The 17394-nt window shown below is 43.3% G+C and overlaps 1 protein-coding gene across 1 annotated transcript; it reads right to left on the bottom strand.

The window, feature by feature from the left end:
• Positions 1-28: 28 nt before the first annotated feature.
• On the bottom strand, positions 29-17350 carry efr3bb (EFR3 homolog Bb (S. cerevisiae)). The gene is made up of 23 exons (XM_077586701.1): positions 17136-17350; positions 11465-11541; positions 10892-11019; positions 10560-10710; positions 9875-9996; positions 9664-9813; positions 7687-7821; positions 7322-7400; positions 6786-6921; positions 6514-6675; positions 6079-6190; positions 5507-5558; positions 5073-5245; positions 4916-4991; positions 4576-4737; positions 3661-3792; positions 3507-3574; positions 3301-3428; positions 3129-3220; positions 2963-3011; positions 1778-1884; positions 1620-1669; positions 29-1537 (listed from the first exon to the last, which is right to left on the bottom strand). Exons 1-23 carry the CDS (start codon positions 17221-17223, stop codon positions 1432-1434), a joined length of 2535 nt encoding a protein of 844 aa, XP_077442827.1. The 5' UTR covers positions 17224-17350; the 3' UTR covers positions 29-1431.
• Positions 17351-17394: the final 44 nt, after the last annotated feature.

Raw genomic sequence — 17394 nt, 5'->3', positions numbered from 1 at the left:
AGGGAAGAAAGAGGAATCCGAAGCAGGATGGTGGTTGCCCGGCAACTTTTATTAAAGAACTAACACATCACATGAGCATGCAACGTCAAATAGGACACACGGAGGAGCGCTAAGGCATTTTTTTCTTCCCATCCACGTCCCGAAACGAAGCAAAGCTGCCTTGGTGGGGTCCTCCGTTTATTTATGTAGTTTTTTTTTAAAGTGCAAAGTTCACGGAACGAGACTCGGACCTACACGAGCGCTAGCTAGGCTGTCGACGGAGCTAACCAGAACTACACCGGGGGAAGACCCGCACGAGACGGTTCGGGGACAAGTGGGAGAGAGTTCCGTCTCGGGTCGGGACGGACGAGGGTACGAATGAAATCGTCGACCGATTTGACGGATGGCGGACTGACGTAGCACCACAACAACGGGGATTTAAACACATACGGAACCGCTACGGACGGTCGTTGGCTGTCGGAACGCTCGATTTGGGCTGGAAAAATACATACTCGATAGGGTTTGAGTCGAGACGGATTGATTGGCTAAAACGCTTGAATTATAATTAGGACAGAACAGATCACGAACATTGGAATTCATTACGCAAGAACATTTGGCATTTTTACTTTAAATGATTGAGCAGATTGATTCACGATAGGGTTTAGGTCTGGGGATTGTTGGGCCACGTTAAAACTTAAATTAAAATTGTTAATGAAAGTTGTTGCTGTTAAATTCCCAAAACAAGAAGAATTGCTAACGAGGGGGTTGTTATTTTTCAGGCGTGTTTTTAATTTGTTATGCTAACGTGGTTAGCATTCTTTCGAGTGAGATTTGTCATGTTTCCAACACAAAAAAAATCATTTATCTATTGTTTGTGGTGGGCCGCTTAATAAGACGAATCTCCTCTTAAGCACGTTTCATGAGATTTACATTAGCCGCCATGCTAAAATCTCCCAAATACATTAATCGCCTCTTGTTGAGCTGTCAGACTAGCGTCTTGTTTTTTATGCACGTACTAGAAACGGCTTTTATGTGGAGGGAAAAACACCCCTGACATTTCGGAGGCGTCAACCCACGTCGTGAGTCAGGACACTATGGCAACAAGGCGCCAGCTCGTATTTTTAGCTAAATCGGGGCTGCCCATACGTAATAGTTCCAATTTGACTTCCTGTACAATATATACACCATCTTAAAGAGTTATATTCTCTGTATGTACACATTTATAGCTGTGGGGAGACATGGCTAAAAAAAATGAATCCACAGAGTAATAAATAAGGGTAAAACGATGGCAACGCACGTTCGGTTAAGGTCGAATAAAATCAGTGCAGAGGACGAAGATAGTCCGAAAGACTTTTACGTAACAGACTAGGGGAAAAGTGTGTTTTTTGGGAGGGGGGCTGGCGACAGCGGTGTGTTTTTCTTCTGTTTACCCCAAAATCGGAAAAGTTGACCTCAGTACACGCACAGGTCGGGAAACTTCATCTCGTAGATGGGGACGGAGCGAGTCTGGTTCTGGCCGTACCCGGACGAGATGGTCCCCGACGGGCTGGGCGGCGGCCTAAACAAAAAAGGGGGAAATTGGCCTTTTAGTTATGCCACTTTTAGAGAAAAATAAATAAATAAACAGAAAAGTGTCTCGCCTGATGGTAATCTCAAAGATCTGGTTGAGTTTGCTTTGCAGCAGGGTGGCCTGTTCAAGTCAAAAGAAAAAAGAAAAGAACAACGACATTTGAGACCCACAGCGGGGGGAAAACAAAGGCTGTGTGTGAGATGAAAAAAAAAGTTTTTTTTTTCATACCCTAGCGCCGCAGTGGGCAGCGATTTCCTCGAAGGGAGCTTTCTGGAATTTCTCCACAACGAGCCTCCTCCGTTCCCTCTCCTGTTCCTCCATGCCCACACTGTCCACTAGAGGGAGACAAAAACGAGATGAGACGCAGTCAGGTGGGGCGGCAATACTGTATAGGATGCCAAATTGGTGAAAAGGTGTCCTTTTTATTGGTTGGAATGAAAACCCACACCCCATTTGTGGAATTATTTGCCCACCCCTGCTCTTGAGTGAAAAACCACAAATTACAAGGAACCCATTGTCCCGTTTTTGAAAGAAAACAAAGAAAATTTTGCCGTTTCGGTTCAAACGAGGCCATTTTTAAGTGCCGCCGCGGTTTGTTAGCGTGAAGCCGTCTCTTTCTCAGTAGTTCCGTTATTGTTATTGCGGCCAAACAAGACGGTCGCCCTGAGCGCCAAGCGTCGGCCGTCTCGGCGTTTCAACGAGCGTTTCGTATGGCGCTTTGATTTATGAGTTGCACTCCCTAAATGCAACCGTGGGACCAATTTATTTTTTCAGTAAAATGAAAACAGATGGGCTTGACTTAAACAGATAAATATGTCATCGACATATCAGCTTGTAATCGAAGGTTTTCCCATCTGGCTCGGATAGTTTAGTGAAGGGCGAAGGCAAAGTATTGAAACTAATGCTTAACCGCATTTGCTCAATTCGAAACGCGATGTCTGATTCGTTTTCTGTTCCCGCTTTTGTTGTCTTAAAAACAGCACAAAAAACATGTTCAGCATTGTTTGTGAAAGTAAAGGCAGATGTTAGCAAATGTCTCATTTTGTTTCTGTGCAAATGTAATCAGATTAATTTGACAGAGGGGAACCAAAATAAAAATTTAAATCTTTTCAATTGCGGGAAGCTGTTTGGAATGGAATGCTAGCACATCAATTTGAATGCAAATAGTGGACAAAGTTTTGGCTGTTTTAGAAACTTTATGTTAGCCATGAGAATCAAATCAACCACGTTAAGGTCATGTTATCGATAAACAATCCTGTAAACGTAAACGGTTTACGAGCGTCTGTAAAAGTTTCGAATGCGCAACAGATGCTTCTCATTTTAGTCAAGGTGGTCCGTCCGGCGAGCGACTTGCAAATCAGTATTGCTAATGGGTTTTTTTTCAATTCTGTGTGGAGTGATGGACGGACATACCGATGGCGTTCTTAAGCGTTTCAAAGGTGATCTCCTCAGCCGGGGTCCGCTGCAAAAACACAGCCAGATGTCAAGTTTGCAGTTGGCACAGGAATGCAGAACACGATGATGGGAGTCAATATTTTTGAAAAGTGATGGTGTTGAAAGGCCTTTTTTTGGGTCTTGCCTCTTCTTTCTCCGGACTGTTTCGAGATTCCACTTCAACTTGAAGCGAGATGGTCTCCCCGATGCTCTTCCTCTTGGAGAGCCGGTCCACGTCTAAACACGGGAGAACGCGGTTGGGAAAATGGCGTTTTAAGGGACTCCGGCGAAGGCAGGCAAGTCGGCGACTTCCTCACCGGCGGACTGGGGGACGTAAGGGGTGGCGAGTCGATCCGTGTTGTAACCGCTGCCTCCCAGGACTTCCGTGATCTTGGACTGGAGGAACAGCACGTCGCCTTCCACCTTATCGAGCGTGGAAGGGAGCCTGGTCGAGTCGGGGAGGAGAGGCGTTACGTGAAACGGCGAACCGGGCGGGGGTAAAAAAAACGCGAGGTTGGCCTACTTGGGGTCGTCCAGAAACACGTCTTCGGGCAACAGGTGAGGAGTTTCTTTCTGTCTTGCTTCGATCACCTCAAAGGGGGAAAATATATACATTTGTATATACAGGAGAGAGTAGAGAATTGGAGTTTTGTGTGTAAGGAGTAAAATGTACTGACCTCGTGGATGTGCTGGCAGAAGGCGGGGACTGTCGTCAGCTGGCAGATGAGGTTGAGGTAAGCGGCGGCCAGCGCGTGGACTGCACAACGGTTGTAAACGGGGAGTGCTTCATCGGGACACAGAGCCAGGTCCTAAATTCAACATTTCCACAAAAAAAAGAGGATCAAGTAAGGAGCCCTGTGGGATGCCCTCACTACCTCCTTAAACACAAACACACTGTAAACGGTGTTAACACAACTCATCTATAAAAATTTAATAAGTCACAAAGTACTGAAGAAACTCGAAAAATTGAGCTCTGCTTAAAAATAGCATAATTTAGTGGAAGTTTGATTTTTTACCCATTAGTTCTATTGTTATCCGCAATAACAGCTCAACATGAAAACGGCACATTACGTTTATTTTGTTATCATTCATCCAGTATTTTATTATTATTTTCCCTCGTAGCTCCCTCGTGATGAAACCGGCACTTTTGCTAATTAAAATTTCATCTCCTGTTTAAAAAAGGCTTTAATTTTCCCATTTAAAATGTAACTTAATATGATTTTGTCCTTCAAGCCACTATACTAGTTCTACAATTTGACCGTAGTTGATCCTTTTTTGGTGCTTCTAGTCATGTGGTTGATCGTTTTTGATGGTTGTTTGTCCCTCAGGATTTAGAGTGGCGCACGGTGATTTCAAATAACTCTAACATAAAAGCATTTATCTGCTCATCTTGAAATGTATACGAGGTCACGAGTGATCACTTACTTATGGGTTTGAATAAAACAATGAAAGCGTGCGAACCTGCCAAAAGTTAGATTTGTAATTAACGATCACCAGTGTGATGTTGCAATGTTGCAAAATCGGCGACGTGCATGGCCATCAATGCCAATTTTAATGACTATGCCACCTTTGCAACTCCATTCTATCAATACCTGCAGCGCTAGCGCTAAGCGAATAAGGTCAACGACCACTTCTTCGTTGGCCAGCTCCACGCTGAGAAGACCGAGCAGAGCGAAAAGACTCTCGTAGTGTTCGCGGCCGCTGCTCTGCTCTTTACATCCCAGGTAGATGTGTCCATACAGCTGCTGTCCATGCTAGGAAAAGAAAAAAAAACAAATTCTAAGTAAGAAGACATCAAGGTTCGACGACACGCACCCAACCAAAATAGTGCGAGTTCATTCCCAAAGCGGAAAAACGACTGGATTCCAGCGAATGGATATCTTAGCAACCATGACTTAGCGGAACGTTTGCAAAAGGTCAATTGCGCGCTACCTTTTTCATGAACAGGTTGTCCTGTCTGGAGCACTTGTCCACTTTGAGTTTCAGCACGGAAATGTCCGTGATAATACTGGAGTTAAAAATCAGACAGAGGTTGGCGGGTTTGGCAAAATTTTTAAAAAATCATCGCTGACTTCCGCGTTGGGCCGACCTGATGTTGGAGAACTTGGGCCTGTTTTCGTGTCTGTCGATGAGACTGAGGAGGATTTGGAGAACCAGCAGCCGGACTTCGGGGTCTTCCGTTAGGGAGAAGGACAGTAGGGGCTCCAGGAAGGAGGTCGGGAGAGCTGTTAGCATGTTGGTGGTCTGGAAACCTACCGTCACCTGCGCACATCAATGTGTAACTTAACTATTGGTCAGAAATATCAAAATTAGTGCTGGGGGATAGGCAAAAAAAATAGGCCACTATACAGTATGGCAATATTTTAGGCAACTCAAATAATGATTAAAAATATGTTTGTGAAAGTGACAATTGTGACGACTGAAGACATTTACGGTAAATCGTTGAGTTTTGATGATACGCCACGTCACCCAGCACTAATTTTTCAATTTTAGTGATTGAATCGAGCACAGATGCAAACTTACCTGTACTAAGGACTTCAGTAACATGACCTGGATCATCCTGGTACCCTCAGGCCTAAGAAGGAGAAAATTTATAAAGTAGATTAAGGAATTACCTTCAAATAGTTGTAATTGGGCCATTTATTATTGCTCGGAGTCTTAATTTATGACAGAAAAGGACAATAGTCCCTCAATTCCTGAACCAAAACATACAACGTCTCAGAATTTTCCCCAAAAATGACGACACGGCCAAACAATTCAATGGAAGCTCTGAGTTTGAGAGCGCAAATCCAGAATTAATTGATCGATGTCTGTGGTAGTCACAGCAATGATGACATGATGTCAATATTTCCATGAAAACAAGATAATAATGCGGGTGGAGTTTCACTCACTGTTGAGGAATTTCGTTTTATCAGCAGCCAATGGTTAGTTAGGGTTAGCTTAAAACTCTTAATTAAAAAAAATAGATTAAATATACATCAACCTTATTGGTAATATACAATAAACTGTGATTAGTCAACTGTGAAAACAATTGTTGGCTAATCCCGAGACAGAGAAAGATGTCAAATATGGCGTTTAGAGACATTTTGACTTACCCAGAACCTGAAGAAGGTAGCAATGGGTGAACACCCGGAACGGGAATCTTTCCCAATATGAAGAGCATGACCTCCGACCTCTGGTAGGTCGGCAAAGTGTTGGCGAATGAACCTGAAAGGGAGGAACCCTTAGATTCAAATTCAAACAACAAAGTGCTGCTCAAAGGATAAACAACATCAATTCTTAATGTCATCAGAGGTATGCTGAAGAAGGCGAGAGCATTTAGGGATCTTTCCGACTTGGGCGGTCCAGAAGGTATGACGTAAGTCAGAGAAGAGAAATTATGGATGGCCCACAATAGAAATCATCTGGATCTTCTCAAACATTCCCAGGACAAATGGAAAGAAAGCGCAAACAACTTGGAAGCGGTGGAGAGGGATGCTAAAAAAAGGTTAGAAGATGAAGTTGAAGACGAGAGCGAGCGACTGACTCACCGATGGTTCTGATGACGGCCTCTTGGAGCTGCCGTTCCTCGTGAGCTTTGATGATCTTGGTTCCGATGTTGGTGTTGCCGTCGTACGAGCCCGTCAACTCGTAGTCCACGCTGAGACGGAGCTGGCGCAGTAACGTGTTGAAGACTTCCAGCACGGTGGGACCTGCCAGCCGGGAGGAGACAAAAATTGGTCATCCGTAGCCGCCAATGGATGGCGGTGAGTTAAGAACAGAGCGAATTCGTTCGGCTACTGCGTTTATATCGGCGACGCACCTACGGAGCCGCTGGCCGCGATGGCCGCCGCTTCCAGCAAAACTTCCACAATTCCGGCTCGGATGGTGGCGGAGTTTTTGCTGTTGGCGTCCAGGTGGCCCAGGAGTTGCTGGATCACCAAGTGGGAGTGCTGCGACTGAAACGACATGTGAGAAGACATTGATCCATGAGCAGTCCAATTGTAGGCCGGAAAAGAAGATATAAATTTCAGGTGATGAGTTATCATCTTAAAACCTTGGAAATTGGATTACTATATTTCTTGGGAGAATCTTTTTTGGTCTCAAAATATTTTTTTTGTTAGTAAAACAGTCGTTTTTTTGTGGCGGTTTTGTCATCATTTCCGCTTAACTCAAGAGAGATCAAACGTACACGATATGTTTTTAATACAAAATGGAAGGTGTTTTCATTTTGACGTCATCGGGTCAGAAAATGATTTTGTTCAAGATAACTCAAGAACGAAAACATTTTTGTTTTGATTAAAAGACAGAAGGAAAAGCTTCAAATATTCAATATCATGGCGAAAAAATTGATCTTACCTGAATTGAATACATGATGATTTTAAAGCAGCGCACAGCAAAAGTCTTTCCTTGCCATAGAGAGTGATTGTCGAGATGCCTTCAGGGACACACAGAAGAAAAAGACACATTCAACGGCTTATTCGCTCGGCAAAAGCATCGGTAAACAATCGCCGCGAGGCGCGGCTAATAAACCGTCCAAAACCACCAAGGTCACTTCCTTTGGCAAAAACGAGACGGTGACGGATGGAAAATAGCTCCTAACAAGAACGGAAATGAGGAGGAAATTGAAGCTTGGGGAAATCAAGTAGCGACGCCAAGCCAAAAAGTAGCCGTGAGCATCTCGCACATGGAATGATTGGTCCACGTCAGGGAGGTTTACCTACATGAGCACGGGAGTGACGGCGTTCTTAATGTTCCCGTAGGCGGCTCGGCCCAACAGCTCCCTGAAACAGCGCTCCGTCAGCTCCACGGGGCTTTCTTTCTCCTTGTCCGAGGCCTGGAGTGGAGAGGGGGACCGACTGATAGTGGGCCGGGGGGGAGGGGGGAGGGAAAGAGAAAGAAAACATGTGGAAAAGATGAGGGTCAAAAAGAGGAATAACTCTTTGACAAATAGCCCATAGCTCCTTACAAAGAGTGCAAAGTTGAACCAGTTCCATCTGTGAAGCCTCCAAACCAAAAACACCTGAAGATTACATGCTTTAATATACTAAATACTTTTTGTAGCTTAACGCTAACGTGTCGTGGCGTTGCGAGAAGGAAAGAATTGAGGGCCTAAGGCCAGACCTCCAAGGAGAAGCTTTACATTTTACATCTTAAAGCTAAATACTACACAATTTTAGTACGATTAACAGCATTCTTGGGCTTTATTAGCAAAATAAGCCTCTAGGTTGTGCTTTAAAGCTCCTGAAATGATTAGCGTAGTTCAAAAACAAGTCATCCGAATGGAGAAATGCGGGTGTTATTATGATCGTCAGTCGCTCCATTGCCGATTACATTATTCATGACCAAGCTCACGCTGTCATCTTTCCCGCTGCGTGGCGTCCAACCTTGCAGGAGCGCTAAAATCTCAACGTTCCTGAAAGGCATTGCACAAATTGTCTCTGCAGGATTTTGTTGTAGTAAAAAGCGTGTAAAATGGATTCTGTGGGAACGTTTGCATGTCAGATTTTCTTATGAAATCGTTCATTGTCGATCACTCGGTTCCATGGCGCCGGGAAAAACATTAAGTAAATAAAAAAATAAAATACAGTTTTGGCTTTCCGTGTTAGACTACACAGGTTAACCCTAAGTAAATCATCAGTGCATATATAAATCAGATTTTAGGTGCGCTTTGGAACCGAACATGGTGGAGAGTCCTCGAGTTATGACAGAATTTCATTGGATTTCACTGTTAAAGTACAAATTTAGGTCAATATACGTTAAAAATATATCAGGGAGGAGAGTAAGGTTTTTCAATGTTTTTGGGCTCTACCGTCTCTACCGCCCCTCCATCTCCCTCTAGTCCACTAGTGTCAAAGTGGCGGCCCGGGGGCCAAATCTGGCCCGCCGCATCATTTTGTGTGGCCCGGGAAAGTAAATGATGAGTGCCGACTTTCTGTTTTAGGATCAAATTAAAATGAGTATAGATGTATATTAAATTTCCTGATTCCCCCCCCCCCCTTTAAATCAATAATTGTCATTTTTTAATCCATTTTTTCTGTTTTTAGTTCAAAAATCATTTTGTAAAATCTAAAAATAAAGAAGCTAAAATAAACATTGTTTTAGATCTATAAAAAAACGGAATATTCAGGGCCTTTAATCCAGGTCTTTTAATCCATTTATAAAAAAAATCTAAATATTATATCTAAAAATGGTCCGGCCCACGTGAAATCAAGTTGACGTTAAAGCGGCCCGCGAACCAACCCGAGTCTGACACCCTTGGTCTAGACCACTTGTGTCAAAGTGAAGGCCCGGGGGCCAAATCTGGCCCACCGCCTCATTTTGTGTGGCCCGGGGAAGTAAATCATGAGTGCCGACTTTCTGTTTTAGGATAAAAATCAAATGAAGAGTATAGATGTATATTAAATTTCCTGATTTTCCCCCTTTAAAATCTTGGTAATTTTTTAAAACATTTTTTTCTGTGTTTTTAGTTCAAAAATCATTTTGTAAAATCTAAAAATATATGTAAAAGAAGCTAAAATAAACATTGTTTTAGATCTATAAAAAACTGAATATTCAGGGCTTTTAATCCATTTCAAAAAATAAAAAATCTAAATATTATATCTAAAATGGTCCGGCCCACGTGAAATCAAGTTGACGTTAAAGCGGCCCGCGAACCAACCCAAGTCAACCTTTTACTCAGCCCGTTGACGAAATCTCACCTCTCGGCACGCTCGCGACTCTGCAGATTAAACAGCAGCGACGGCACGATCTTGTCCATGTGCTGAGGGTCCCAGATGTTGGCCTGAAGCTCGTCATTGACCGTCTTCCTCACCACGCCCTGGAGTCCCTTGATGCCCGCCATCCGGATCCTAAATTCCACAAGGTCCATTTAACCGCCGCCACGTTCCCTCGTTTTCTCGACCGACTCACTTGGTGCGGATGTCGGGGTCCTCGTAACCCGAGTGACACATCTCGCTGAAGCGCGACACGAAGAAGTCGTAGCTGCGGTGGTAGGACGCCGTGTCCTCTTCGATGTTGGCGAACTTGACAAACTGAGAAGAACAGTGGGGACTGATTAGAAAGCATGAGGGGGAAATGAGCAATAACGCAAACATCCTCAGCTATTTCCTCTGCCTGAAATATATGTTAGCATTGAATCAAAATGGTTTTAAGGCTACTTGGAAAACTGAAGCCAAGCCAGCTTGTCTGTTCTCAATTGAAGCGTGTTAGCGTCTCTATTAGTAGAATTATTGTGTCTCGATCTAGAATGCCTTGAGGCTGCCGGGCTATGAAACTAAGCGTGGGTGGACTAAACGCTAACTGATGTGGTCGTGTGTTTATGAACTTAGGCTGGATTTGGCTTGAAAGTAGCGGAGCAAAAATCATGCTAATAGTATGCACATTTTGTCTATGTCCAGTACCATTAACATTAAAATAACACTTTTGACAAGTGACAAGAATACAGTAATCCCTCGAATTTCGCGGTTAATGTGGACCAAACATGGCCGCGATAATTGAAAAATTGCAAAGTAGGGTCACCCTGATTAAAAGATTTTGTATTTATTTTGCGAAGGTGCAAAAAACGTTATGGCAAAAATGTGTGAAGGAATCTCACGGAGTTGGTTCCCAGGATCTGCAGGCTGGGTTTGTCGGATTCCAGCAGCTTCCGCACCATCTTGAGGAAACTCTCCACGAATAGGTTGATGCTCTGGCAGTGGCAGGCCATCAACAGCTGGTCCAGCGCTTCCATTGCGATGGACACGTAACTGGAAAAAATATATATAATTACAAAATTATTTTTTTAACTCAGCACTGTATGGCGATGCTCTACTTGTTGAAATGACATTTTTTTTACTTCAAAACTAAAACCACAAACCTACAAAAACAGTAAATACTATTATTTTGGTAGAAATGTGTCAAGGTGTACTCTGACAGGGGGGCGCTCACCCATATCTGTGCCGCGCCACATCTCTTGACAAGCGCTCAGAAAGGTACGCCCCGATGCGGTCCAGCTTCTCTGGCGCTGACAGAGCGTAAAATGTCAGTTTCTCCATGTTGGCCTTGACAAGCCCATCCTAAAAAAAGAAAGCCAAAAAAAATATGATTTACTTTTCAGTACGGTTATAAACGCCGCTGTCATTTCGTGTCAAAAAAGGGATATTTTTAGAAACCGCAGGGCGACATTGTGACAAGAATCCCGTTTGTTCCAGTTGCCGTCAAAGCGGTTTAAGAAAACTAATTGAAGATTGAGTACAAAATCGAGTTGTCAAAGCAACGGAAATGAAGCGAATTCCCAGTTTGGGAAGACTTGGCCAAAGATTTGACAAGGAAAGTGATTCAACGTGGAACGTGTTCAAACAATTTAGGCCTTGACAAATCCACTAACTTTCTGCAGATTTGGGATTTTCGCCACAGATAAGATCTTTGCTTTGCATTTGTTAGTCTTCATTTTAAATTCAGCTGAGCTGTTCAATTAATATCTTTGCCAGATGTGAAAATGTGAGTGGACAGAAAACTCACCTCCGGGTCTTCCGGAAAGATGTTGTCCACCAGCCTCTTGTAGCGAGGCCGGAGAGCCCCGCAACAACCGCACACCCCTGAAAAATAAAGCAGAAATTAATTTAAAAATGCTTGCATTCAGGCAGAGTGTGGAAAGTTAGCAAAAAATTGACTCCGAAATCAACGGCGAGGGAAAATAATTCAAAAAGTCACGGCTGGTCGCGAGCAATACAATCCTAATCACGTTAAAATCCGCGCTGTCGCTTTAAATTCCTCGGTCAAACATGGACGACCTTGGTGAGAAACAGTGTTCTTTCGGGAGAAAGTGATTGGTGGATGGCGGTTGCTTGAAGGACTCCTGCGCCGATGACTCATGAGGGGCAAAAAGAATTTTTTGGCGACTGGTCGGGTGCGCTACCAAAAAAAAAAAATGTTGTTCCACCTGCTTCCTGAAAAAACAGTTGGAACGGGTCAAACGGCCTTCGTCTCAAGACTTTCCCTCCCGGGCTTTGGGTTTCCATACGTCGGAAGCGGATAGTCCGATTGCCTTTGACTCTAGGCAAGTAATCAGGAAACCATATTAAGTCGTTGGCTGCCATTGACGACCGATTTGTTTTGATTGGGAGGGCTGGAAGCATCCATCAAACCTTAAAAATCACGCAGAGAGTAATATAAAATGTGGTAAATGCATAATGGAAAATAATCGGTGATTAGCCAACCGTCAAATGAAATTACATTCATACATTTTCTGAACCGCTTATCATAATAATTAGCTCATAATTAGCATAGCTTGAATTGAATTGAATGTTTTGGGGATGTGGAAGGACCGACCTGGGATCGAACCCAGGACCCCAGAACTGTAAAAGCTCAACATGCTAACCACTCAAATAAAATTACAATAAAAGAAAAAATATCATTGAAGAAATTTCACTACTAATCATTGCAAAATGAGACAAAAAAACAAAGACTTCACTGTAATTGCATCAAAAACTACTAGTCTTCCCACGATTATCGCAAATTCACTTCTTCGCATTTTTTTCTGCTATTAATTATTAAAATTAACCGCAATATTCGAGGGATTACTGTACACTGTTAAGTATAGATTCATATGGGACAAAAAAATCAATCGTTTGAAATACCTAACGGTCCCGAGACGCCGTTTTCGGCCTTGACGAAGCGCTCAAATCGGGCGCCAAATCTATTCCTAGACACTCGTTTCTGCGCCAGCCTTCAAAAGTTCCAACTGGAGGAAGCCCGCTGAGCCGTCGGACAATAAATTAATCCAACTCCGGGAGTAGAGGTCGAAGAAAAAGGAGATCCTTTTAAAAAGGAAAGGACGAGTGACGGAGAACGGAGGGTCGCTTTGTGACGCAAGAAATGAGTCACGGCCCAAAGCTTCTTATTGTCAGTCGTAAATCTGCCAGCCAGCGCTAGCAAAAACGGGTATTCTGGGAAAAAGGTTTTAGAGGCAACACATAAGGGGATTGCGGGGAAAAAAAAGTAAATATCGGAAACCCACGTGGAATAAAACATAGCCGAGTGCTTGTAGTAGGAATTGAATGCAGTGTCTGCAGACTTCCACCTTTCTTGGAATGACGGATTAACGATGAGTCCTTTGAGAGATGCTCGTTTTTCATCGGGCGGCCTAATGCAATTACATTTCTCTTTGGGGTTTTTAAGTGTGCGGTCAAGTCGTAAATCTGCAAAGAGAACCAGACTAAAAAGGAGCTTTTTAACTCGTTGGTTGCCATTGACTGCCATGGACGTCCAATGTTTTCCGACTGGGAGAGGTTGGAATGAGCTGAAATAGTCGCCGGTCAATTGCTAGATAGGAAAAAATGGAAATAGTTCAAAGACGTTTATATCTGGCAATTGAAAAGCAGTTGTTTACCGTCATCTACGTATATACTAGGGATGTGCTCAATCAGAAATTGGATCGGAATTTATTCGGGGCCGAATCGCGTCTTTTTCTGAGGTTTGAATCGGGAAAAAAAATAGATCAGGGTTTTAAGTGTTTAGCGATGGCAGTTAATGAGTTCATGTAACAAAATGTCCAACAAATCACCACTAAAATAGCTCAATTTATTCGGCCTATACGTTAATTATTGCAAAATACATTCAAACAATTTGTTTGCAACCTTATTTTGGTCCTGTTGTGTACAAAAGAGATTGGATATAGTACTTTTTCCCCCTAATTAATACATTTCCTAGGTATTGGATCATCACATTCTCCAGATTAGGCGACTCGGACACCCATGCAAAAATATCTGTCTAATAATTGATCCAAAACGAGGGGTTAATATTGGAAAGATTGCTAACTATGTCACATTGAGGCTCATCCAGCGCGCTCTGGTGACGGGGGTCCCTCCCCTGGAAGCAAGCGGCCAATCACGAGGCTATTTTTATCTCGCCGACATTAACAGATTACACCGGCCATTTCCTCACGGAATGCAAGATTAACATTCTCCCATCAGGATCAAAGATGGAGGGCTGCTAGGAGCGTTAGGGGAATACTAAGGGGAGGCGGGGTTAATGCCGGGTGAATTAAGTGGTCCACTTACAAAATTAGTTAACGTAATTCATTAATTTAACATTGCAAAACACTAAAGAAAACGTTCTGCCTTTTTTCAGGCTCACGTAGTGTAATACTTGTATGTAACGCTACGATATGCTACCTCGCTTTAAGTAGCATTGCACGTGTATTACGACTTTATACCTAAAAACTAAAAGGATAGAAAAAGGGGAATCAATTATATTTGGTGCCAGCGGTCAAAAGTTTTGGGACACTTCACCATTCTGTAGAATGAGGAAATGTCTCGATATTTTTGATAAATTTTTGCTTTTTGTGCAATCAATCGCACGCAGTTCGTACTATTAGTGGAGAGTAAAAGTTAAAAACGTTGCCCGGCCTTTAAAGATACATCCCACCGAAACTAGTGCCTTCGATAGCATTAAATTAAAGATTATCCCCCGCCATTTTATCCTAATTTCCCTCCGGCCCCCAAAAAGCTACTTCATCCCATACAAGCGAGAATTGTGGGAAGCAAGAGGATGAAGATGATAATGCCAGGAAGTGGCGAGACCGGCTAAAACGGCGTGGGGGGGGATGAAACGAGACTTCCTGTCGCCGTCCGCAACCAGTCAAGTCACGTGAGAGTACACACTTGAAATCGAGAGAGCCTACGTTGCCGTACGGGAAATCAGAGATTTGAGGCTTTCGTTTGATTTGTCATCATAAAACAAAATTGTTCAGTTCTTGAAAAATCAGTGCAAACTTCCTGTTCGTTTTGGACTTGACTTGGATTTGAAGGTTCCTTACAAACTATTGAAGGGGCCGTTCTGACAGCAGAATGAACAAATGCCATTGCGGATTGAAAATTAAGCAAAGACCAAAAGTACCCGCACTTGATCGACCGCTCAACTCAAGACCATCTGTTTCTACGGCACCCCTGTCGACAAAAATGACAGCATTTCATCGTTTACCTACAGTCTGAATGAGCTACAAAGTCGCCGTCAGGCAGAATAACCCCGCGGGTTGCACGTTTGACACCCCTACCCCAAGGGAAATTGTTTGGAAAATCTGACAAGGGCCCCCGATGGCGCCGTTTTATCGGCGTGGTAAACTTCTCAAAGGAGGCCGTTCCGGTTCAATTCAAACGTCGGCAAAATGAATCACCCGAGAAACCCAAGACGCCAATAAAGGGGGTAAACACGGCGAGCAGATATACACGCGCCATCTGTTTCTGGGCGCCCGTTCGCGCTCGACTACTTTGCGCGAGGCCGGCCGCAACGCTAACGAGAGGAACGCTAAATTCCCAAAAATATTACCGGAAAGATCCATCTCCTTCAAAGCCGACGATCAAACATTCGTCCCGCGCGAGAGTCGTGACGTCAAACTCTGCCGGTGGAATGCGGCCAAACCGGCTGCTTTCAATCTCCCGTTTCCCACATTTGACGCTACCCGCGTTTCGTTCTTACCGTACATGGAAGGTGACGCCGGAGAGCCGCTTTCCAGCGGGTTCACTCACTCGCAATGCCGTGCCGAGAACACACACACACACACACACACTTGGGGGGATTAATGCCCGCCTGTGCGCACGTGCTCGGAGCTAAAAGGCATCGGAACGCGCGCCGTGATTGGTCCAGGGGCTGCGCCGATGCCATGAATTACACACAAGCGCGAAGTGGGGGGGCGGGGGGCTGCTAGGCGACGTCACGGGAGCGTGCTGGGATGACCTTGGATTTTTCTGCTCGTTCTCAGCAAAAAAAAAAGGGAATAAATGACATGAAACCAATAGAAGCAGTCATGCTTTGCATAACCGATGTTGCAGATGAGGGGGAATTAGGAAAGCGGGTACAAATATTTCCACCCACGCAATCCCCCTTTTCTGCACGCCCCCTGCTTGCTTCTTCCCTTCATCGTCAACCCCCCCCATCGTCAAACCCCCCCCCATCGCCAACCCCCTGCTATGCTTCCGGCTTGACTTTCTCCCCCCCTATTCCATCGCGACTTTGGTTTAGTCCGTGGAGGGAAAAAGTGTTGGAAAAGGGCCTTGTGATGTCTGTCCCAAGCTATTTTGGCAAAATACTAAAAGTCATAATAAAAATAGCGACACCTTAGCACTTTAATGCAAATCATATCATTTGACTGTAAACAATAAGTCATTTTTTGGGAGGTTTTATATTTATAAATACAGCAGTTAGTGATGATCTAGTCCACACGTGTCAAAGTGAAGGCCCGGGGGCCAAATCTGGCCCACCGCATCATTTTGTGTGGCCCGGGAAAGTAAATCATGAGTGCCGACTTTGTTTTAGGATCAAATTCAAATGAGTATAGATGTATATTAAATTTCCTGATTTTCCCCTTTTTAAATCAATAATTATAATTTTTAATCCATTTTTCTGTGTTTTTAGTTCAAAAATCATTTTGTAAAATCTAAAAATATATATAAACAAAGCTAAAATAAACATTGTTTTAGATCTATAAAAAAATGAATATTCAGGGTTTTTAATCCAGTTCTTTTAATCCATTTATTAAAAAAATAATCTAAATATTATATCTAAAATGGTCCGGCCCACGTGAAATCAAGTTGACGTTAAAGCGGCCCGCAAACCAACCCGAGTCTGACACCCCTGATCTAGTCAGATTCGGTGTACAAAATGAGCTTTAATTTAAGTAAAACAGTGATGAACTTGGGTTTATCTTCTTATACACATTTCTATCATTAGAATATGCTACATTTTGCAAAATAGGACAGCCCTAATATGTACATTTTCATATTAGTTACATTGCTATGCGAGTGTGAAAATGGTGTAGTTGTAATTGTATTTAGTCTTTAAAGTGTGTACTTATTTATGTTTTTTTATGCCAGTTGTTTACACTTACCGTGTCTAATAGGGATGTCACAATGCAGATTTTAATTTATTTTTTTACTTCTGATCTGATCTTTTTTTGTCTCAATATGTTCCGCCAATACTGTATTTTTAGCCCAGAAAAAAATGCAAAAAATATACAGGCAAATTATATGATTTGCATTAAAGTGGCAGGGTTTCGCTATTTTTATTATGACTGATATTTGTATTCATCTTAGCACAAACGTCGGAATCAAATGAAGGTGGCAATTTAAAAAAACGAGATTTTTTTTCTTCTAATTAACATAACAAACAAAAAAACAAAGACCCCTCCACTCACCCTTTCCAACACGATGGTCGAGAAGCGTGCGACAGTCCAATGACAGCCTCGGCGAGGCCGGGTCGTCGACGGGTGCGGGCAAGGGCATGATACCCCACAAAAAAACTCGTAACAGATAGAAATATTGGGGAAAAACTACACGGCCCTACCGACGTCGCCCAAGTTATTAATATTTACCGTGAGCGTATTAACGGGAGAGATTAGCGATTAGCCCGACAGCTTTTCTCTGTCTCTCTCAACGCGTTCTCTGTGTCTCATT

Source organism: Stigmatopora argus, chromosome 19, assembly GCF_051989625.1.
Source record: "Stigmatopora argus isolate UIUO_Sarg chromosome 19, RoL_Sarg_1.0, whole genome shotgun sequence".
Lineage (NCBI taxonomy): Eukaryota > Metazoa > Chordata > Actinopteri > Syngnathiformes > Syngnathidae > Stigmatopora > Stigmatopora argus.
This window is presented reverse-complemented; position numbering and strand designations above follow the sequence as displayed.

Bases quoted from the DNA above. Each gene is read 5' to 3' on its own strand.
- efr3bb (XM_077586701.1), bottom strand. From the start codon at position 17,223: ATGCCCTTGCCCGCACCCGTCGACGACCCGGCCTCGCCGAGGCTGTCA. The intron at 9,814-9,874 runs GTGAGTCGGTCG...TGTGGAATTTAG, and splicing joins GACCCCGACATCCGCACCAA to GATCCGGATGGCGGGCATCA. The intron at 6,191-6,513 runs GTGAGTCAGTCG...CCTCCCTTTCAG, and splicing joins GGCCGTCATCAGAACCATCG to GTTCATTCGCCAACACTTTG.